This window comes from Glandiceps talaboti, chromosome 17 (assembly GCF_964340395.1).
Source record: "Glandiceps talaboti chromosome 17, keGlaTala1.1, whole genome shotgun sequence".
Lineage (NCBI taxonomy): Eukaryota > Metazoa > Hemichordata > Enteropneusta > Spengelidae > Glandiceps > Glandiceps talaboti.
This window is the reverse complement of record NC_135565.1, coordinates 2,137,501-2,162,500: the sequence shown is the minus strand read 5'-3', so window position 1 is coordinate 2,162,500 and position 25,000 is coordinate 2,137,501. Positions and strand designations below refer to the sequence as shown.

General features: G+C 38.2%; 1 protein-coding gene across 1 annotated transcript in view; it reads right to left on the bottom strand.

The window, feature by feature from the left end:
• Nucleotides 1-10,429: 10,429 nt before the first annotated feature.
• Nucleotides 10,430-25,000, bottom strand: part of LOC144448335 (protein lin-9 homolog) — a 29,267-nt gene continuing 14,696 nt past the window's right edge. The window contains exons 9-14 of the mRNA XM_078138539.1: nt 24,047-24,182; nt 19,816-19,896; nt 18,515-18,640; nt 17,837-18,016; nt 11,522-11,616; nt 10,430-11,147 (exon numbers count right to left, since the gene is read on the bottom strand). Of these exons, the coding sequence (XP_077994665.1) occupies nt 11,042-11,147; nt 11,522-11,616; nt 17,837-18,016; nt 18,515-18,640; nt 19,816-19,896; nt 24,047-24,182 (724 nt within the window). The 3' untranslated portion in view covers nt 10,430-11,041. The remainder of the gene's footprint in view (nt 11,148-11,521; nt 11,617-17,836; nt 18,017-18,514; nt 18,641-19,815; nt 19,897-24,046; nt 24,183-25,000) is intronic.

Below are 25,000 nucleotides of genomic sequence, written 5' to 3'. Positions count from 1 at the left end.
ATTGTCTGAAAGGACCTGAATAGTCTCAAAATTGACTTTTCAGAGTAAAAAACCTCCAATTTAATAATCCACCGCCCCCACCCCCAGGCTGAAGAAACTGACCGGTCCCTTACTGCGCAATGTGTTAATTGGGCAATTGGAACGTCAGTTTGTTCTAGGATTAGCAGAATAGTTGGAAAACTCTGATAAGACAGTGGTAACAGTAGAAAATAGTCTCTCTGTGTGTGTGTGGGGGGGGGGGATGAGAGGAAGCAATGTTTATAGAGAAAATGATACTAGAAATCCGGAAAATCGCGAGAACAAAAGTGACTATTTGTCCTTTTCCCTGTGGTTTCACCTTTATTTTATGGTGCGATCAAGATCAACGAATATTTTAATATGACATCACCATTTCAGCGTCTATCGAAGTTGATGATGGTGAGGGATGGAACCAGTTACTAACAGTTATGTATTACAGTGGAAAACTGGGGGGGGGGGGGGGGGGGGGGGGGGGGGGGTAGACGTATACACATGATACACGGTCGCGTGTGCAGCCGCGAAGATAGCTACATAAAAGCGCCGAAAAGGTTACAATGTTGTTGATGTAACCATCATTATTCCAGGTAAGGCATCTTCACGTGTAATTACGGGGGGTGGGGGTGGGGGTGGGTTGTTGGGGGGGGGGGGGTGGTGGTAATGGGAATCAGACTGATCGATCTCTTGCATTAAGGGATCGGCCAGTTTCTCCGGCCGGGGGAAGGGGGGTCAGGTGGATTTTTCAATCGAGCCGATGAAAAGTCACTGACTCCCGATCTGTAAAACCAAAAATAGGTTGACCCCCCCCCCCACCCTGCTATCACTTAATACTAAAACATGATCACACCCCCCGGCACCCCCCCCCCCCCCCCCTATCACATTCTTATGTCAGGTATTTTTTTTATCGTGACTCAGAGTGGGCTGCTTGACTGTCTCGCAAATAATTTATTGATAAGATCCCAGGATGGCACTATTAATTATTAACTACAAAATGTAACTATATTCAAAGAGGAAATTTTAAGCTATTCAGACATATTCAGGCAATAACCTCCAATCTCTACAAGACAACACCATCTAGTCTTTATAACTTACATAGGGTTGACATATTTTCTTTACAAGTTAAATGGCATCATCATAGTAAAAGGTCAGCACATCTAATCATTGGTAGGGGAGATTTGGCGTTTAAGGCAATTTTAGACTATCTTGGCAGACATTTCACATCTTTAAAAGACAATATCATCTAAAATACCAATACGACATTAAAAAGGTTGGTGCATCTGATTGTTGGTTGACTGCATGAGTGACCTCTGGGGTGAGGTAGTCCTAGCAGGTTTCCCCCTAGGTGTCTTGGCTTTTTTTAGGTTATTCATAGCTGCCTTGGATGCAATATTTCACAACTTCAAAAATCAAAGGTTAATGCAAGTCTTCCATGTCATATGAAAATGGGCCCATATTGGTGTAGTGACATTACTATTGCAGATATAATAAAGTCACCGGTATGTTAGAGAACTTTAGGTGGTCATACCTAGTGTATAATAGTAACTGGAATCTGATGAGATGTGGTGATTTGTAGTGTCAATAACATGTAGTGTCCAAAATAGAAAGTGTATTAATCCCTTCTGACAAGTTCATACTGACGAGTAGAACAATTTAGATTAACTTCTTTTATAAACTATCTATGAAGATTACCATTACGAAAAGTTCAAGTTCACTTTTGCCCCAAGTACAATATAAGTGAAGCATTGATTGTGAAACAGCCAAGCATTTACATGACATGTTCTGTAACTAGTGTGGTAGCTAGGTAATACATGTATATTTATAGTTATATTTGAACTCTATGTGAAGTAATATTAAAGAATTTATGTAAGAAACAGGGACAAGAACAAATACTACAGTTCAGACAAGGTTATATGCCATTGTAGAAATAGATTTTTTCCATCATAATCCAAAACACAATGGCTGGATTTGGATTGGTGGATTTTCCATCTAGCCGATGAAGAGTCACTGACGCCGCCCCCCCCCCCCCCCTCTCTCTCTCTCTCTCTCTCTCTCTCTCTCTCTCTGTAAAACCGAAAAAAAATGGCTGACCCCCCCCCCCATCACTTAATTCTAAAACACAATACCCCGCCCCCCCCCCCCCCCCCCCCCCCCTATGTATATTTCATATTCACATGACAGGTATTTGATCCTAACTCAGGAGTGGAATGTTTGGTTAAATCTCGCAAACACTTTATAAGATAGTATTACATTGTAAAATAGAAATTATATGAACTTTACCTCCTCACACAAACCTAAGATTGTTCTTAAAAGGTGTTGTATATTGACATTGAGAATAATCTTCAAGTGATTATAAAATTTGCATTCAAAGGAACAGTGGGAGTTTGGAGTTACTGATATCCCCCACCCCACCACCACCACCACCACCACCCCCTCCCCACCCCAAGTATTTTTGGAACAGTGATCCATACTTGGATGCAAGCTAGACTCTTATTACTTGTGAATGTGTGGGTATATCACTGGATATTACCTGTGAATGTGTGGGTATATCACTGGATATTACCTGTGAATGTGTGGGTATATCACTGGATATTACCTGTGAATGTGTGGGTATATCACTGGATATTACCTGTGAATGTGTGGGTATATCACTGGATATTACCTGTGAATGTGTGGGTATATCACTGGATATTACCTGTGAATGTGTGGGTATATCACTGGATATTACCTGTGAATGTGTGGGTATATCACTGGATATTACCTGTGAATGTGTGGGTATATCACTGGATATTACCTGTGAATGTGTGGGTATATCACTGGATATTACCTGTGAATGTGTGGGTATATCACTGGATATTACCTGTGAATGTGTGGGTATATCACTGGATATTGCGTTTTGAAAAGTCGGAAAGTAACTAATTGTGAATAAGGCATGGAAAAAAAAGAGGCTGCGAATATTGGGATGTGTTGAGTGAGGGCGGGCTATCGAGTTGGCGTGAATAATATCACATTCAGAGGTGTAGGTGTGGAAACGAACTGATGAGTTTCACAGTTAAGATGTGGATAAAACTCGTATATAATGTAAAGGAGTGCATTAATAGGTTGAGATTTATATTTACATGTAGGTGATAAAATGTGGTGTTTATGCTTTGTAAGCGATGTATGTAGAATACTAAACTGGTCGGATTCAAATCATTCAGAGTTGTAAGGGAAGGCTGCCATAGTTTGTTTGTTTCACACGCTTTCATGTACAACTTATGATTACACCTTCATTTGCATATCATTTGCATGCAGGTATGCAATAATGTTTTCAGTATTGTACTGCAGAGTAAAATTACCACCACTAGTATGTGTGGGCCGAAGTACAAGTAATCTCTGGTACATATATAATAATACCACTGGTATGCACACACCAGTACAAGTAATCTCTGGTACATATATAATAATACCACTGGTATGTGTGGGCAGAAGTACAAGTAATCTCTGGTACATATATAATAATACCACTGGTATGTGTGGGCAGAAGTACAATTAATCTCTGGTACATAATATAATAATGACCAAGAATGGTAAAATGTACACAATACAATTGAACATAATCTATTTGATATGTATATCATCATTAAAATTCTTGGCTGTCCAGTCCAGTCTATAACACATACCATACATATATACACTGATAGGTATCTTGTCTGTCCAGTCCAGTCTATAACATATACCATACATATATACACTTATAGGTATCTTGTCTGTCCACTCTATAACACATACCTTACATATATACTCTGATATGTATCTTGTCTGGCCAATCTATAACACATACCTTACATATATACTCTGATAGGTATCTTGTCTGTCCACTCTATAACACATACCATACATATATACACTGATAGGTATCTTGTCTGTCCAGTCTATAACATATACCTTACGTATATACTCTGATAGGTATCTTGTCTGTCCAGTCTATAACATATAACATACATATATACACTGATAGGTATCTTGTCTGTCCAGTCTATAACATATACCATACATATATACAATGATAGGTATCTTGTCTGTCCAGTCTATAACACATACCATACATATATACACTGATAGGTATCTTGTCTGTCCAGTCTATAACACATACCATACATATATACACTGATAGGTATCTTGTCTGTCCAGTCTATAAAACATACCATACATATATACACTGATAGGTATCTTGTCTGTCCAGTCTATAATACATACCATGCATATATACACTGATAGGTATCTTGTCTGTCCAGTCTATAACACATACCATACATATATACACTGATAGGTATCTTGTCTGTCCAGTCTATAACACATACCATACATAGATACACTGATAGGTATCTTGTCTGTCCAGTCTATAACACATACCATACATATATACACTGATAGGTATCTTGTCTGTCCAGTCTATAACATATACCATACATAGATACACTGATAGGTATCTTGTCTGTCCAGTCTATAACACATACCATACATATATACACTGATAGGTATCTTGTCTGTCCAGTCTATAACACATACCATACATATATACACTGATAGGTATCTTGTCTGTCCAGTCTAGTGTATGGCACATACCATACATATATACACTGATAGGTATCTTGTCTGTCCAGTCTATAACACATACCATACATATATGCACTGAAAGGTATCTTGTCTGTCCGGTCTATAACACATACCATACATATATACACTGATAGGTGACTTGTCTGTCCAGTCCAGTCTATAACACATACCATACATATATACACTGATAGGTATCTTGTCTGTCCAGTCTATAACACATACCATACATATATACACTGATAGATATCTTGTCTGTCCAGTCTGTAACACATACCATACATATATACACTGATAGATATCTTGTCTGTCCAGTCTATAATACATACCATACATATATACACTGATAGGTATCTTGTCTGTCCAGTCTATAACACATACCATACATATATACACTGATAGGTATCTTGTCTGTCCAGTCCAGTCTATAACACATACCATACATATATACACTGATAGGTATCTTGTCTGTCCACTCTATAACACATACCTTACATATATACTCTGATAGGTATCTTGTCTGTCCACTCTATAACACATACCATACATATATACACTGATAGGTATCTTGTCTGTCCAGTCTATAACATATACCTTACGTATATACTCTGATAGGTATCTTGTCTGTCCAGTCTATAACATATAACATACATATATACACTGATAGGTATCTTGTCTGTCCAGTCTATAACATATACCATACATATATACAATGATAAGTATCTTGTCTGTCCAGTCTATAACACATACCATACATATATACACTGATAGGTATCTTGTCTGTCCAGTCTATAACACATACCATACATATATACACTGATAGGTATCTTGTCTGTCCAGTCTATAAAACATACCATACATATATACACTGATAGGTATCTTGTCTGTCCAGTCTATAATACATACCATGCATATATACACTGATAGGTATCTTGTCTGTCCAGTCTATAACACATACCATACATATATACACTGATAGGTATCTTGTCTGTCCAGTCTATAACACATACCATACATAGATACACTGATAGGTATCTTGTCTGTCCAGTCTATAACACATACCATACATATATACACTGATAGGTATCTTGTCTGTCCAGTCTATAACATATACCATACATAGATACACTGATAGGTATCTTGTCTGTCCAGTCTATAACACATACCATACATATATACACTGATAGGTATCTTGTCTGTCCAGTCTATAACACATACCATACATATATACACTGATAGGTATCTTGTCTGTCCAGTCTAGTGTATGGCACATACCATACATATATACACTGATAGGTATCTTGTCTGTCCAGTCTATAACACATACCATACATATATGCACTGAAAGGTATCTTGTCTGTCCGGTCTATAACACATACCATACATATATACACTGATAGGTGACTTGTCTGTCCAGTCCAGTCTATAACACATACCATACATATATACACTGATAGGTATCTTGTCTGTCCAGTCTATAACACATACCATACATATATACACTGATAGATATCTTGTCTGTCCAATCTATAACACATACCATACATATATACACTGATAGATATCTTGTCTGTCCAGTCTATAATACATACCATACATATATACACTGATAGGTATCTTGTCTGTCCAGTCTATAACACATACCATACATATATACACTGATAGGTATCTTGTCTGTCCAGTCCAGTCTATGACACATACCATACATATATACACTGATAGATATCTTGTCTGTCCGGTCTATAATAATACCATACATATATACACTGATATATATCTTGTCTGTCCAGTCTATGACACATACCATACATATATACACTGATAGATATCTTGTCTATCCAGTCTATAATACATACCATACATATATTTCACTGATAGATATCTTGTCTGTCCAGTCTATAATACATACCATACATATATACACTGATAGGTATCTTGTCTGTCCAGTCCAGTCTATAACACATACCATACATATATACACTTATAGGTATCTTGTCTGTCCAGTCTATAATACATACCATACATATATACACTGATATATATCTTGTCTGTCCAGTCTATGACACATACCATACATATATACACTGATAGATATCTTGTCTATCCAGTCTATAATACATACCATACATATATTTCACTGATAGATATCTTGTCTGTCCAGTCTATAATACATACCATACATATATACACTGATAGGTATCTTGTCTGTCCAGTCCAGTCTATAACACATACCATACATATATACACTTATAGGTATCTTGTCTGTCAAGTCTATAACACATACCATACATATATACACTGATAGGTATCTTGTCTGTCCAGTCTATAACACATACAATACATATATACACTGATAGGTATCTTGTCTGTCCAGTCTATAACACATACCATACATATATACACTGATAGGTATCTTGTCTGTCCAGTCTATAACACATACCATACATATATACACTGATAGGTATCTTGTCTGTCCAGTCTATAACACATACCATACATATATACACTGATAGGTATCTTGTCTGTCCAGTCTATAACATATACCATACATAGATACACGGATAGGTATCTTGTCTGTCCAGTCTATAACACATACCATACATATATACACTGATAGGTATCTTGTCTGTCCAGTCTACAACACATACCACACATATATACACTGATAGGTATCTTGTCTGTCCAGTCTATAACACATACCATACATATATACACTGATAGGTATCTTGTCTGTCCAGTCTATAACACATACCATACATATATACACTGATAGGTATCTTGTCTGTCCAGTCTATAACACATACCATACATATATACGCTGATAGGTATCTTGTCTGTCCAGTCTATAACACATACCATACATATAAACTCTGATAGGTATCTTGTCTCTCCAGTCCTGTCTATAACACATACCATACATATATACACTGATAGGTATCTTGTCTGTCCTGTCTATAACACATACCATACATATATACACTAATATGTATATCATCTATAAAATTCTTGGCTGTCTAGTCTACAACACATACCATACACATCTACACAACGTGAATGACTACTATTGAAAAAAGAGGCAAATTTATTACTTTTGAACAAAAAATACACAAAAAGATGATTTGAATGAATTCTGGGAAACATAAAATTGATATTTGCCGAGGTATTACACAAATATGTGACATACACATATACTCCAACATGATTGGATAACAAAGTCCTTATTTACATAAGTTTTTCATATAATTAGCATATCATATTTAAAACATACAGACATGGATTTAGAAGATGAGGCAGTAACAGGCTATTGCTATCATAACAGAGATAAATATTGAATATTTAGATGTACTTCTTGTTCCTTAATAAAAAAAAATTCTAAATTTTCTGCATATTTACAAAATGGGCAGGAACAAGAAAGAAAATATCCCAAAGAAATAGGTACAAGAAATTTACAGCGATGGAATCTAAGCACTTATTGAGACGTGATTTGGTGTATGTAGACTAGTAACTTGATTTAAGTGTAAACACACTACTGGTACAATGACTAAACTGAAAATAACACAGGATAATAACTGGTAAACAGATTGACAAAATCAAATGTTATTTTGAGACAAATTCTTTAACCTTGTGTTATTTAACCTAATTTATGACTCTGACCAATACTTGGGAAAACAAAGCTCTATGTGTATCATTTTAATAACACAGTATATGGTGTCCTGGTAACCACACATACTATATGGTGTCCTGGTAACCACACATACTATATGGTGTCCTGGTAACCACATATACTATATGGTGTCCTGGTAACCACACACACTATATGGTGTCATGGTAACCAAACACACTATATGGTGTCCTGGTAAGCACATACACTGTATGGTGTCATGGTAAGCACACATACTACATGGTGTCAGGGTAACCACACACACTATATGGTGTCATGGTAACCACACACACTATATGGTGTCATGGTAACCACACACACTATATAGTGTCCTGGTAACCACACACATTATATGGTGTCCTGGTAACCACACACACTATATGGTGTCCTGGTAAGCACAAACACTGTATGGTGTCCTGGTAACCACACACACCATATGGTGTTATGGTAACCACACACACTATATGGTGTCATGGTAACCACACACAATATATGGTGTCCTGGTAACCACACACACTATATGGTGTCCTGGTAACCACACACAATATATGGTGTCCTGGTAACCACACACACTATATGGTGTCATGGTAACCACACACACTATATGGTGTCATGGTAACCACACACATTATACGGTGTCCTGGTAAGCACATGCACTATATGGTGTCCTGGTAACCACACATACTATATGGTGTCCTGGTAAGCACACACACACACTATATGGTGTCATGGTAACCACACACATTATACGGTGTCCTGGTAAGCACATGCACTATATGGTGTCCTAGTAACCACACATACTATATGGTGTCCTGGTAAGCACACACACACACACTATATGGTGTCATGGTAAGCACACATACAATATGGTGTCCTGGTAATCACACATATTATACGGTGTCCTGGTAATCACACATACAATATGGTGTCCTGGTAACCACACATACTATATGGTGTCCTGGTAACCACACACACTATATGGTGTCCTGGTAACCACACACACTATATGGTGTCCTGGTAACCACACACACTATATGGTGTCCTGGTAAGCACACACACTATATGGTGTCCTGGTAAGCCTACACATTATACGGTGTCCTGGTAATCACACATATTATACGGTGTCCTGGTAACCACACATACTATATGGTGTCATGGTAACCACACATACTATATGGTGTCCTGGTAAGCACACACACACACTATATGGTGTCATGGTAACCACACACATTATACGGTGTCCTGGTAAGCACATGCACTATATGGTGTCCTAGTAACCACACATACTATATGGTGTCCTGGTAAGCACACACACACACACTATATGGTGTCATGGTAATCACACACACTATATGGTGTCCTGGTAAGCACACATACTATATGGTGTCCTGGTAATCACACATATTATACGGTGTCCTGGTAATCACACATACAATATGGTGTCCTGGTAACCACACATACTATATGGTGTCCTGGTAACCACACACACTATATGGTGTCCTGGTAACCACACACACTATATGGTGTCCTGGTAACCACACACACTATATGGTGTCCTGGTAAGCACACACACTATATGGTGTCCTGGTAACCACACATACTATATGGTGTCCTGGTAACCACACATACAATATGGTGTCCTGGCAACCACACATACTATATGGTGTCCTGGTAACCACACATACAATATGGTGTCCTGGTAACCACACATACTATATGGTGTCCTGGTAAGCACACACACTATATGGTGTCCTGGTAACCACACATACTATATGGTGTCCTGGTAACCACACACATTATATGGTGTCCTGGTAACCACACACACTATATGGTGTCCTGGTAAGCACACACACTATATGGTGTCCTGGTAACCACACACACTATATGGTGTCCTGGTAATCACACACACTATATGGTGTCCTGGCAACCACACATACTATATGGTGTCCTGGTAACCACACACATTATATGGTGTCCTGGTAAGCACACACACTACGGTGTCCTGGCAACCACACATACTATATGGTGTCATTGTAACCACACACACTATATGGTGTCATGGTAACCACACACCATATGATATAGTAACCACACACACACACATATGGTGTCATGGTAACCACACACATCATATGATATTGTAACTACACACACCATACGATATCATGGTAACCACATACAGCATATGGCGTCATGGTAACCACACACAATGTATGGTGTAATGGTAACCACACACCATATGGTGTCATGGTAACCACCCACACCATACGATGTCATGGTAACCACACACACCATATGTCATGGTAACCACCCAATGCGATGCCAAATGTCCTACTAACTGCAAGCACACAGTTACATAATAAGACTAAGTCTACTGGCTATATTCTCAATTCTTAACATCTGTACATTTACTAATACCAAATAACTTCAGGTACAAGTGTACAAATATACCAGGAATCTCACTCTAATCATTTGCAGTTATTGGTTACTTATAAGACTAACTATTGACTGTGACACAGATGGTGAAAAGAGTAAACTATTAGAGAGTCTATCAACTAACATTTCAAGTAGTGTTGTATCATTCAAAAATAGCATCTCAAAGACGTGTAATGTTGCAGTAACATTGCAGTAACATTCTTGTACATTGTGGCCACACAAAACAATTATATTATTAAATAAAATATTTGCACTTTTCAATTTCAGAAAGTTCTGACACAATCCAAACACAAAATATATCCAAGTTGATTGGTATGACTGGGTTCTACTATCACTTTACATGTACATTGGTTGTCCTGCAGCAAATGCATGTAGATTTCCCATCTGACTCATTCCACTCTGGATATGTGCTACATGGATCTCAACATTATCTTGAAAACAACTGCAAAAAAAGTTAGGAAAGAGTTACTAATGGAAGGTTTGCAGAAGGGTCTAAGGAATGATCCCACCAAGATTAAAGAACTATATACATGCTAATTTTTCAGAGAAAATAGTTCAATTTTGAATAATATATATCCAAAGAGCATCAGGATCCTCCTCAAGCCTTCAAAGAGTAGATGGTTCCACCAAAACAACATTTTCTGGGGGAGAACATTCTGCAGCTTAATTTGCAGATTACAGTAACAGCAGTAACATGTGTTAACCAGAATGTGTACTACCTTTTTTGAAAATATCAATATTAAAGGTATTAGGACATATCAGCTTACCTTTGATTACTAATATCAATATTAAAGGTATTAGGACACATCAGCTTACCTTTGATTACTAATATCAATTTTTTTCTTGATTTCTTCTAAAGAGTCCGTCAATGATTTTAATTCAAATGAATTCAAGTCATTCTCAGCTAGGCTCTGTAAAAGTAAATGTAGACTGGACATCAACAATAAAATTGATGGAGAGACACTCAAGTCATTTTAGCTATGACATTGTGTTAATTATATCTCAGGAGTACTTGTGAGATATAACAGGTGTTTGGCCATTCTTTATTTGGTTTCCCAACTTTTTAAAGCAGTTGTATTGTGTCCCCTAAGGGTGTGACTGTGTGTTTGCTCTTGTCTTTGAACCATCCAATGATAGGTTAAGCAAACACTTTAGCATTCCTTCTTTTGCAATAAAACCGGTAGCCATATCCTTCTTCAGTGGCAATTTCCTAAGTTGCACCATAGACCCTCCACTGGGTGGAGGGTCTATGGTTGTACTCACATTGCAACCTATTGTCTGATATACTCATCATGGACATCTCCAACAAGGAACTTGACTATAATGAAGAAGGAAGCACAGTCACAAAGGTGTCCGTGTCTAACCACACCCGACCTGTGCCTAGTCCTGGATGGGCATAGAAACTGGTCGACAGTCCTAGCATACCGGAACAAGGAAAACCATCACCTGAGGCAGTTTCACAATATGCAATTCTACTTTCTGGACTTAACTCAACTATACCAATACCGACTTTTTGAATAATCCTACTCACGGAGAGCATAATATAACTCAACATTCGATGCAAGATTCAAACAAGTCATTGAGAATGACATACTCCCCGCTATGATTGGGTTTTAAGGAACTGGCAGTTTATGTTGTCATTTTCTTGATATCACTACTCTGATCACGCTACAACACCTGTGAACCTAAATGAAACAGACTTAGATATGTTGTGTCTGCTCATTGGACATGGAACATGCCTACTCAGGTTGTGTCTGCTCGTTGGACATGGGACATGCCTACTCTTCAAGATGATGTGATGGAATAAACCATTCAACAATAACGGATGGGTCAGGTACGGTTGGGGGGGGGGGGGAACCTGTTCTAGCATGTCTGAGTTATGGCTTTGGACATGAAAACTGTGCCAACAAAATCGCTGGCAGGCAGCCATATCGGATTGTATCACGACGAAAATGGATATGCACATGTATGTCATAGAACACTGTCCTAATACCAACTTTGAATGAGATCTGTTCAAGCATGTCTGAGTTATGGCTTTGGACATGAAAAATTCGCAAACAAAGACTTGAAAATGGTTGCTAGGCGGCCATATTGGATCGTATCACGACAACAATGAATATGCACATGTATGTCATAGAACACTGTCCTAATACCAACTTTGATGAGATCTGTTCAAGCATGTCTGAGTTATGGCTTTGGACATGGAAAATTCGCAAACAAAAAGGCTGCCAGGCAGCCATATTGGATCGTATCACGACGAAAATGGATATGCACATGTATGTCATAGAACACTGTCCTAATACCAACTTTGAATGAGATCTGTTCAAGCATGTCTGAGTTATGGCTTTGGACATGGAAAATTCGCAAACAAAAAGGCTGCCAGGCAGCCATATTGGATCGTATCACGATGAAAATGGATATGCACAATTATTATATACATAGACCCTCATATTCCCAGGGACACGGAAAAAAAAACAAAAAAAAACAACAACAACAACAACAACAACAACATCGTAACTGTACAGGTTGACGATGTTTACAAATAATTCAAAGTAGTTCCGACCATATTACTTTTGTGTGACGTCAAAGTATAGTAATATTGAATAAGATCACCTCCCTTAATATAATTCTGATTTTACATCACACACTACGTGCCCTTGTAAAATCTACAATTTTAATGGTTATTAAAACTTTTATGTTAAATATGTAGGTTTCATTGACCTTCACTTATTAGAACAGAGATGGTACTGGTCAGAACTTTGGTAGGAGTGACACAGTACAGAGATGATACTGGTCAGAACTTTGGTAGAAGTGACACAGTACAGAGATGATACTGGTCAGAACTTTGGTAGAAGTGACACAGTACAGAGATGGTACTGGTCAGAACTATGGTAGGAGTGACACAGTACAGAGATGGTACTGGTCAGAACTATGGTAGAAGTGACATAGTACAGAGATGATACTGGTCAGAACTTTGGTAGGAGTGACACAGTACAGAGATGGTACTGGTCAGAACTATGGTAGAAGTGACATAGTACAGAGATGATACTGGTCAGAACTTTGGTAGGAGTGACACAGTACAGAGATAGTACTCATCAGAACTATGGTAGGAGTGACACAGTACAGAGATGATACTGCTCAGAACTATGGTAGAAGTGACATAGTACAGAGATGGTACTGGTCAGAACTTTGGTAGGAGTGACACAGTACAGAGATGGTACTCGTCAGAACTTTGGTAGAAGTGACACAGTACAGAGATGATACTGCTCAGAACTATGGTAGAAGTGACACAGTACAGAGATGGTACTGGTCAGAACTATGGTAGAAGTGACACAGTACAGAGATGGTACTGGTCAGAACTTTGGTAGAAGTGACACAGTACAGAGATGGTACTGGTCAGAACTATGGTAGGAGTGACACAGTACAGAGATGGTACTGGTCAGAACTATGGTAGGAGTGACACAGTACAGAGATGGTACTGGTCAGAACTATGGTAGGAGTGACACAGTACAGAGATGATACTGCTCAGAACTATGGTAGAAGTGACACAGTACAGAGATGGTACTGGTCAGAACTATGGTAGGAGTGACACAGTACAGAGATGGTACTCGTCAGAACTATGGTAGGAGTGACACAGTACAGAGATGGTACTGGTCAGAACTATGGTAGGAGTGACACAGTACAGAGATGGTACTGGTCAGAACTTTGGTAGAAGTGACACAGTACAGAGATGGTACTGGTCAGAACTATGGTAGGAGTGACACAGTACAGAGATGGTACTGGTCAGAACTATGGTAGGAGTGACACAGTACAGAGATGATACTGCTCAGAACTATGGTAGAAGTGACACAGTACAGAGATGGTACTGGTCAGAACTTTGGTAGGAGTGACACAGTACAGAGATGGTACTGGTCAGAACTATGGTAGGAGTGACACAGTACAGAGATGGTACTCGTCAGAACTTTGGTAGAAGTGACACAGTACAGAGATGGTACTGGTCAGAACTATGGTAGAAGTGACACAGTACAGAGATGGTACTGGTCAGAACTTTGGTAGAAGTGACACAGTACAGAGATGGTACTGGTCAGAACTATGGTAGAAGTGACACAGTACAGAGATGGTACTGGTCAGAACTATGGTAGGAGTGACACAGTACAGAGATGGTACTGGTCAGAACTATGGTAGGAGTGACACAGTACAGAGATGGTACTCGTCAGAACTTTGGTAGAAGTGACACAGTACAGAGATGGTACTGGTCAGAACTATGGTAGAAGTGACACAGTACAGAGATGGTACTGGTCAGAACTTTGGTAGAAGTGACACAGTACAGAGATGGTACTGGTCAGAACTATGGTAGAAGTGACACAGTACAGAGATGGTACTGGTCAGAACTATGGTAGGAGTGACACAGTACAGAGATGGTACTGGTCAGAACTATGGTAGGAGTGACACAGTACAGAGATGGTACTCGTCAGAACTTTGGTAGAAGTGACACAGTACAGAGATGGTACTGGTCAGAACTTTGGTAGAAGTGACACAGTACAGAGATGGTACTGGTCAGAACTATGGTAGAAGTGACACAGTACAGAGATGGTACTGGTCAGAACTTTGGTAGAAGTGACACAGTACAGAGATGGTACTGGTCAGAACTATGGTAGGAGTGACACAGTACAGAGATGGTACTCGTCAGAACTATGGTAGAAGTGACACAGTACAGAGATGGTACTGCTCAGAACTATGGTAGAAGTGACACAGTACAGAGATGATACTGCTCAGAACTATGGTAGAAGTGACACAGTACAGAGATGGTACTGGTCAGAACTTTGGTAGAAGTGACACAGTACAGAGATGGTACTGGTCAGAACTATGGTAGAAGTGACACAGTACAGAGATGGTACTCGTCAGAACTTTGGTAGGAGTGACACAGTACAGAGATGGTACTCGTCAGAACTTTGGTAGGAGTGACACAGTACAGAGATGGTACTGGTCAGAACTTTGGTAGGAGTGACACAGTACAGAGATGGTACTCGTCAGAACTTTGGTAGGAGTGACACAGTACAGAGATGGTACTGGTCAGAACTATGGTAGGAGTGACACAGTACAGAGATGGTACTGGTCAGAACTTTGGTAGGAGTGACACAGTACAGAGATGGTACTGGTCAGAACTTTGGTAGGAGTGACACAGTACAGAGATGGTACTGGTCAGAACTTTGGTAGGAGTGACACAGTACAGAGATGGTACTGGTCAGAACTTTGGTAGGAGTGACACAGTACAGAGATGGTACTCGTCAGAACTTTGGTAGGAGTGACATAGTACAGAGATGGTACTGGTCAGAACTATGGTAGAAGTGACACAGTACAGAGATGGTACTGGTCAGAACTTTGGTAGAAGTGACACAGTACAGAGATGGTACTGGTCAGAACTATGGTAGAAGTGACACAGTACAGAGATGGTACTGGTCAGAACTTTGGTAGAAGTGACACAGTACAGAGATGGTACTGGTCAGAACTATGGTAGAAGTGACACAGTACAGAGATGGTACTGGTCAGAACTTTGGTAGAAGTGACACAGTACAGAGATGGTACTGGTCAGAACTATGGTAGAAGTGACACAGTACAGAGATGGTACTGGTCAGAACTTTGGTAGAAGTGACACAGTACAGAGATGGTACTGGTCAGAACTTTGGTAGAAGTGACATAGTACAGAGATGGTACTGGTCAGAACTTTGGTAGAAGTGACACAGTACAGAGATGGTACTGGTCAGAACTTTGGTAGAAGTGACATAGTACAGAGATGGTACTGGTCAGAACTTTGGTAGAAGTGACATAGTACAGAGATGGTACTGGTCAGAACTTTGGTAGAAGTGACACAGTACAGAGATGGTACTGGTCAGAACTTTGGTAGGAGTGACACAGTACAGAGATGGTACTGGTCAGAACTTTGGTAGGAGTGACACAGTACAGAGATGGTACTGGTCAGAACTATGGTAGAAGTGACACAGTACAGAGATGGTACTGCTCAGAACTATGGTAGAAGTGACACAGTACAGAGATGATACTGGTCAGAACTTTGGTAGAAGTGACACAGTACAGAGATGGTACTGGTCAGAACTATGGTAGGAGTGACACAGTACAGAGATGGTACTGCTCAGAACTATGGTAGAAGTGACACAGTACAGAGATGGTACTGGTCAGAACTTTGGTAGGAGTGACACAGTACAGAGATGGTACTCATCAGAACTATGGTAGAAGTGACACAGTACAGAGATGATACTGGTCAGAACTTTGGTAGAAGTGACACAGTACAGAGATGGTACTGGTCAGAACTTTGGTAGGAGTGACACAGTACAGAGATGGTACTGGTCAGAACTATGGTAGGAGTGACACAGTACAGAGATGATACTGGTCAGAACTTTGGTAGAAGTGACACAGTACAGAGATGATACTGCTCAGAACTATGGTAGAAGTGACACAGTACAGAGATGGTACTGGTCAGAACTATGGTAGGAGTGACACAGTACAGAGATGGTACTCATCAGAACTATGGTAGAAGTGACACAGTACAGAGATGATACTGCTCAGAACTATGGTAGAAGTGACACAGTACAGAGATGGTACTGGTCAGAACTATGGTAGGAGTGACACAGTACAGAGATGGTACTCATCAGAACTATGGTAGGAGTGACACAGTACAGAGATGATACTGGTCAGAACTTTTGGTAGAAGTGACACAGTACAGAGATGGTACTGGTCAGAACTATGGTAGGAGTGACATAGTACAGAGATGGTACTCGTCAGAACTTTGGTAGGAGTGACACAGTACAGAGATGGTACTGGTCAGAACTTTGGTAGAAGTGACAGAAATCTCGACTACTATTGAACATACTGACGACTGCTTGTATTTTAAAATAATTACAAGAACAATAGAAACAGCTGACAATGTTAACCTATGTTATCCATATGGCTACACTGATAACAGTAATATGAGAATGTGGGACTGTAACATTGGCCTTTAATTATGAAGGACTGAAAATCATAGCTATCTGTTATGACAGTAATTCAAAATAACCAATATGTTAGCTTGACACACATTACATTTCTAGTTCTGACATGTCTTTGTATAATAAATACCTTAATCTGAAGCATTAGTGAAGTTAACATGGAAACCAATTCTGTAAGTGATTGACTCTTCACTGTTTTCGGTCCTAGTGATAAGTTTGTTCTATGTACAATATCCTTGGCTTCATCTTCACATTTTCTCCGTAGTTCCATAGGCTGGTCCATTGGTTGCAGACCTTGCTCTGGAGCAATCTGTATTAAACAAATCAAATAAGTTTAGGAATGTGTACATGGGGTGAATGTATCACATTAGGTAACATATACAGCACTTAATATATAAACATATCACATGGGATAGTGTACATATATGAGACATGACTTACATATCACATGGGATAGTGTACATATATGAGACATCACTTACATATCACATTGGATAGTGTACATATATGAGACATCACTTACATATCACATGGGATAGTGTACATATATGAGACATCACTTACATATCACATTGGATAGTGTACATATATGAGACATCACTTACATATCACATGGGATAGTGTACATATATGAGACATCACTTACATATCACATGGGATAGTGTACATATATGAGACATGACTTACATATCACATTGGATAGTGTACATATTTTAATGCATGGCCAACATATCACATAACACATGCAGTGTACATATCTGAAACATGGTCAACTTTAATTTTGTTCACATTATCTTCCTTAACTCACCTCTTGACAGTACTGTTGTACACCAACTAAGTTAGTATTAAGATCCCTGTTTAGTCTTTCTAATTCAAGGACTACACCAGCATACCTTCTCTGGAACTCAGCTGTAATTGGCACTTGGTACGATTTCTATTTTGGATAAAATATAGTATTATAAAATCATGTTCTTGTGAAGGAAACATGTACATAAAATCTGCTTGTGTACTCAAGTCATTTCACCAGGAATCATTGGAAACTGATAATCTATATTCATCCAATTAAATTCAATTCAGGATTGTTTTGCATTGTCACCACAGAGCAGCACCCTGCCTGGTGCCCTAGTGTTGTTACATCAGGAAGAAATCACAGTGGTTTGGCAAGGCGGGTCAAAATGAAATGAAATGGGTAACTATAGGAATTGTTTGGCAGGGAGGGTCAAAATGAAATGTTATGGGTAACTATAGGAATTGTTTGGCAGGGAAGGTCAAAATGAAATGTTATGGGTAACTATAAGAGGTTTACTATATATCTATATCTACCTCTGTGTCTCTGCTATTGGGGGGGGGGGGGTGTTAAATATCATAATAACCTTAGCATAAATACTTGGAAACCCGTGGGTTTAGGTGCAATGATACAATTCTGACAGGGGGTATTTGTTTGTACATAACTAAGTACAAGGTGGTCCCCTTTCTCCCTAGGGGGTATTTGTTTGTACATCATAACTAAGTACAAGTTGGTCCTCTTTCTCCCTAGAGGGTATTTGTTTGTACATCATAACTAAGTACAAGGTGGTCCCCTTCCTCCCTAGGGAGTATTTGTTTGTACACAACTAAGTACAAGGTGGTCCCCTTTCTCCCTAGGGAGTATTTGTTTGTACACAACTAAGTACAAGTTGGTCATCTTTCTCCCTAGAGGGTATTTGTTTGTACATCATAACTAAGTACAAGGTGGTCCCCTTTCTCCCTAGGGAGTATTTGTTTGTACACAACTAAGTACAAGGTGGTCCCCTTTCTCCCTGGGGAGTATTTGTTTGTACACAACTAAGTACAAGTTGGTCATCTTTCTCCCTAGAGGGTATTTGTTTGTACATAACTAAGTACAAGTTGGCCATCTTCTCCCTAGAGGGTATTTGTTTGTACACAACTAAGTACAAATTGGTCATCTTTCTCTCTAGAGGGTATTTGTTTGTACACAACTAAGTACAAGGTGGTCCCCTTTCCCCCTGCCTTAGAGGGTATTTGATTGTACACAACTAAGTACAAGTTGCGAGAAAGAGGATTAAGTTGTAGCTAGACTTTGCATCAGTTAACAATTCAAGTACTTACTAGTCTTTCTGCTTCTGTGTTCAAATCTTTCAACTTCTTCAGGTGATCTTTTTTGATCATCAGAATTTTTGACAGTCTTGTCTGAAATCCAAGTATTATTATTAGTTATAATTTATTGAGTATACACTATTCTGTCATGTGGCTGTATCTTATGGCTTTATTGCTTGTCTGTAATAGGTTAAACTATAACAGTTAAGAAACACCAGTATACATTTGCTTACATGTGGTAAGTTTCATGCAAAGACATACACAGTCATTAGTATTGGTAACTTATCAAAGTATGAACACCACAGGAGCTGGAATCTATAACTCTGTTAACTGATGATAGAATGCTACATGTTTTAAACATACAGTACAACAGTTACTGTTATGTTATAACTTCCATAGACATACAGTACAACAGTTACAGTTACGTTATAACTTCCATAGACATACAGTACAACAGTTACAGTTATGTTATAACTTCCACAGACATACAGTACAACAGTTACAGTTACGTTATAACTTCCATAGACATACAGTACAACAGTTACAGTTATGTTATAACTTCCACAGACATACAGTACAACAGTTACAGTTACGTTATAACTTCCATAGACATACAGTACAACAGTTACAGTTACGTTATAACTTCCATAGACATACAGTACAACAGTTACAGTTATGTTATAACTTCCACAGACATACAGTACAACAGTTACTGTTACGTTATAACTTCCATAGACATACAGTACAACAGTTACAGTTATGTTATAACTTCCACATAAATACAGTACAACAGTTACAGTTACGTTATAACTTCCATAGACATACAGTACAACAGTTACAGTTATGTTATAACTTCCACAGACATACAGTACAACAGTTACAGTTACGTTATAACTTCCATAGACACACAGTGTTACAGTTACGTTATAACTTCCACAGACATACAGTACAACAGTTACAGTTACGTTATAACTTCCATAGACACACAGTACAACAGTTACAGTTACGTTATAACTTCCATAGACATACAGTACAACAGTTACAGTTATGTTATAACTTCCATAGACATACAGTACAACAGTTACAGTTACGTTATAACTTCCATAGACATACAGTACAACAGTTAGTTACGTTATAACTTCCACAGACATACAGTACAACAGTTACTGTTACGTTATAACTTCCATAGACATACAGTACAACAGTTACAGTTACGTTATAACTTCCATAGACATACAGTACAACAGTTACAGTTACGTTATAACTTCCATAGACATACAGTACAACAGTTACAGTTACGTTATAACTTCCATAGACATACAGTACAACAGTTACTGTTACGTTATAACTTCCATAGACATACAGTACAACAGTTACAGTTACGTTATAACTTCCATAGACATACAGTACAACAGTTACTGTTACGTTATAACTTCCACAGACATACAGTACAACAGTTACTGTTACGTTATAACTTCCACAGACATACAGTACAACAGTTACTGTTACGTTATAACTTCCATAGACATACAGTACAACAGTTACTGTTACGTTATAACTTCCATAGACATACAGTACAACAGTTACTGTTACGTTATAACTTCCATAGACATACAGTACAACAGTTACAGTTACGTTATAACTTCCATAGACATACAGTACAACAGTTACAGTTACGTTATAACTTCCATAGACATACAGTACAACAGTTACAGTTACGTTATAACTTCCATAGACATACAGTACAACAGTTACAGTTACGTTATAACTTCCATAGACATACAGTACAACAGTTACTGTTACGTTATAACTTCCATAGACATACAGTACAACAGTTACTGTTACGTTATAACTTCCATAGACATACAGTACAACAGTTACAGTTACGTTATAACTTCCATAGACATACAGTACAACAGTTACAGTTACGTTATAACTTCCATAGACATACAGTACAACAGTTACTGTTACGTTATAACTTCCATAGACATACAGTACAACAGTTACAGTTACGTTATAACTTCCATAGACATACAGTACAACAGTTACAGTTACGTTATAACTTCCATAGACATACAGTACAACAGTTACAGTTACGTTATAACTTCCATAGACATACAGTACAACAGTTACTGTTACGTTATAACTTCCACAGACATACAGTACAACAGTTACAGTTACGTTATAACTTCCACAGACATACAGTACAACAGTTACTGTTACGTTATAACTTCCATAGACATACAGTACAACAGTTACAGTTACGTTATAACTTCCACAGACATACAGTACAACAGTTACAGTTACGTTATAACTTCCACAGACATACAGTACAACAGTTACTGTTACGTTATAACTTCCACAGACATACAGTACAACAGTTACAGTTACGTTATAACTTCCATAGACATACAGTACAACAGTTACAGTTACGTTATAACTTCCACAGACATACAGTACAACAGTTACTGTTATGTTATAACTTCCATAGACATAAAGTACAACAGTTACTGTTACGTTATAACTTCCACAGACATACAGTACAACAGTTACTGTTACGTTATAACTTCCACAGACATACAGTACAACAGTTACTGTTATGTTATAACTTCCATAGACACACAGTACAACAGTTACTATGTGGAAGTTCTATGTGGAAGTATATTCAAGTGTTTGCAATGTTCTATGTGGCAGTATATTCAAGAATATTTACAGTGTTCTATGTGGCAGTATATTCAAGTGTTTGTGGTGTTCTATGTGGCAGTATATTCAAGAGTGTTTACAGTGTTCTATGTGGGAATATATTCAAGTGTTTGCAATGTTCTATGTGGCAGTATATTCAAGAGTGTTTACAGTGTTCTATGTGAAAGTATATTCAAGTGTTTGCAATGTTCTATGTGGCAGTATATTCAAGAGTGTTTACAGTGTTCTATGTGGGAATATATTCAAGAGTGTTTGCAGTGTTCTATGTGGAAGTATATTCAACAGTGTTTGCAGTGTTCTAATTCTATGTGGAAGTATATTCAAGTGTTTGCAGTGTTCTATGTGGACGTATATTCAAGAGTGTTTGTGGTGTTCTATGTGGAAGTATATTCAAGAGTGTTTGCAGTGTTCTATGTGGAAGTATATTCAAGAGTGTTTGCAGTGTTCTATGTGGAAGTATATTCAACAGTGTTTGTGGTGTTCTATGTGGGAATATATTCAAGTGTTTGCAGTGTTCTATGTGGAAGTATATTCAAGTGTTTGCAGTATTCTATGCAGCAGTATATTCAAGAGTGTTTGCAGTGTTCTATGTGGCAGTATATTCAACAGTGTTTGTGGTGTTCTATGTGGCAGTATATTCAAGAGTGTTTGCAGTGTTCTATGTGGAAGTATATTCAACAGTGTTTGTGGTGTTCTATGTGGAAGTATATTCAAGACTGTGGTGTTCTATGTGGAAGTATATTCAAGACAGTTTATGGTGTTCTATGTGGAAGTATATTCAAGTGTTTGCAGTATTCTATGTAGCAGTATATTCAACAGTGTTTGTAGTGTTCTATGTGGCAGTATATTCAAGAGTGTTTGCAGTATTCTATGTGGAAGTATATTCAAGAGTGTTTGTGGTGTTCTATGTGGAAGTATATTCAAGAGTGTTTGCAGTGTTCTATGTGGAAGTATATTCAAGAGTGTTTGCAGTGTTCTATGTGGCAGTATATTCAAGAGTGTTTGTGGTGTTCTGTGTGGAAGTATATTCAACAGTGTTTGTGGTGTTCTATGTGGCAGTATATTCAAGAGTATTTGTGGTGTTCTATGTGGGAATATATTCAAGAGTGTTTGTGGTGTTCTATGTGGGAATATATTCAAGAGTGTTTGTGGTGTTCTATGTGGGAATATATTCAAGAGTGTTTGTGGTGTTCTATGTGGGAATATATTCAAGAGTGTTTGCGGTGTTCTATGTGGGAATATATTCAAGAGTGTTTGTGGTGTTCTATGTGGGAATATATTCAAGAGTGTCTGTGGTGTTCTATGGGGAAGTATAGTCAAGAACATAGCAGTACAGTACCAAAAACATTATTGCATATTACCTACATGCAAACGACATGCAAATAAAGGCATGATCCTTTGTTGAACATGAAAGTGCATGATCGCACAGTGTCACTTTACAGAATTTGCTGTTTAGGATAAACACAATAACCCTATCTATGTGTGGGTACATTGGAGCTCACATGTCTTGGGGTTCTGTCATAGTATATAAGATACTCACAACTAATACAAGAAATTTGACAGGGAAACCACCCAGGGTATCACCATCCAGTCCTTGTAACCGACTTCTCAATGGAGATGTTCCAAGTACTGGGTCATGCTCTAACTGTGGTGATTGTAATGGTCCCATAGAAAGTCTGTCAAATAAATACACAATGAGATAATATCAATGACATTATAGTGTCAAATAAATAACATAATAATTAACATCCAGTGTTCTCCTCAGATCAATTTTTTTTAGGGTGGTCAATTTGCATAAATATTTGCAGACAAATTTGCACATATATTTGTATAAATGTGCCAGCTGTATATTGTATGCTAGCTACTCAAATGATCCAGTACATTTTACTTTATTTGTAGAGTTGTAATAGCAGGACATGGGCTACTTATAGTTTAGTAGTAAAATATTTGCATTAAACTCCATAGGTAAGTGATTGCTTTCAAAATTCTTCCTACTGAGATGATGGCACAGACTGTTCAATCTTTCTTTTTCTAACTCTGGCCCAGATCTTCAAAGCCTTGGTGAAATCAAAGCAACATTCTAACATAACTTTGTACATATTTACATGCAGCCTGCAGGCATCGCATCCATCCTAAATCTTGTGAAATGTGAGTGTTAATTTGAACTCACGACAGTTAGTGACGTCATTAGCCACAATATTGGAAAATGCATGTCTTCCTGTTCGAAAATGCATGTCTTCCTGCTCGAAATTTCATGATGCACTATGTCAAGCTACACACTAAAAGTGTTTTCAGAGTAAAATTGAACTCAGAACTGATGATCAGAAATGAAATCGCTACTTTAGCCAAAGAGATATTGGTCTATTACACTCTTCTGATGGTTCTTGGGGTACAATTGAACATATAGTGTACAATGTCAAGTTTATCATGCTTGCTGCTATGTAATCCTGTCGGGTCATAGGTCATACATGTATTATTTTGATTCACACCTTAT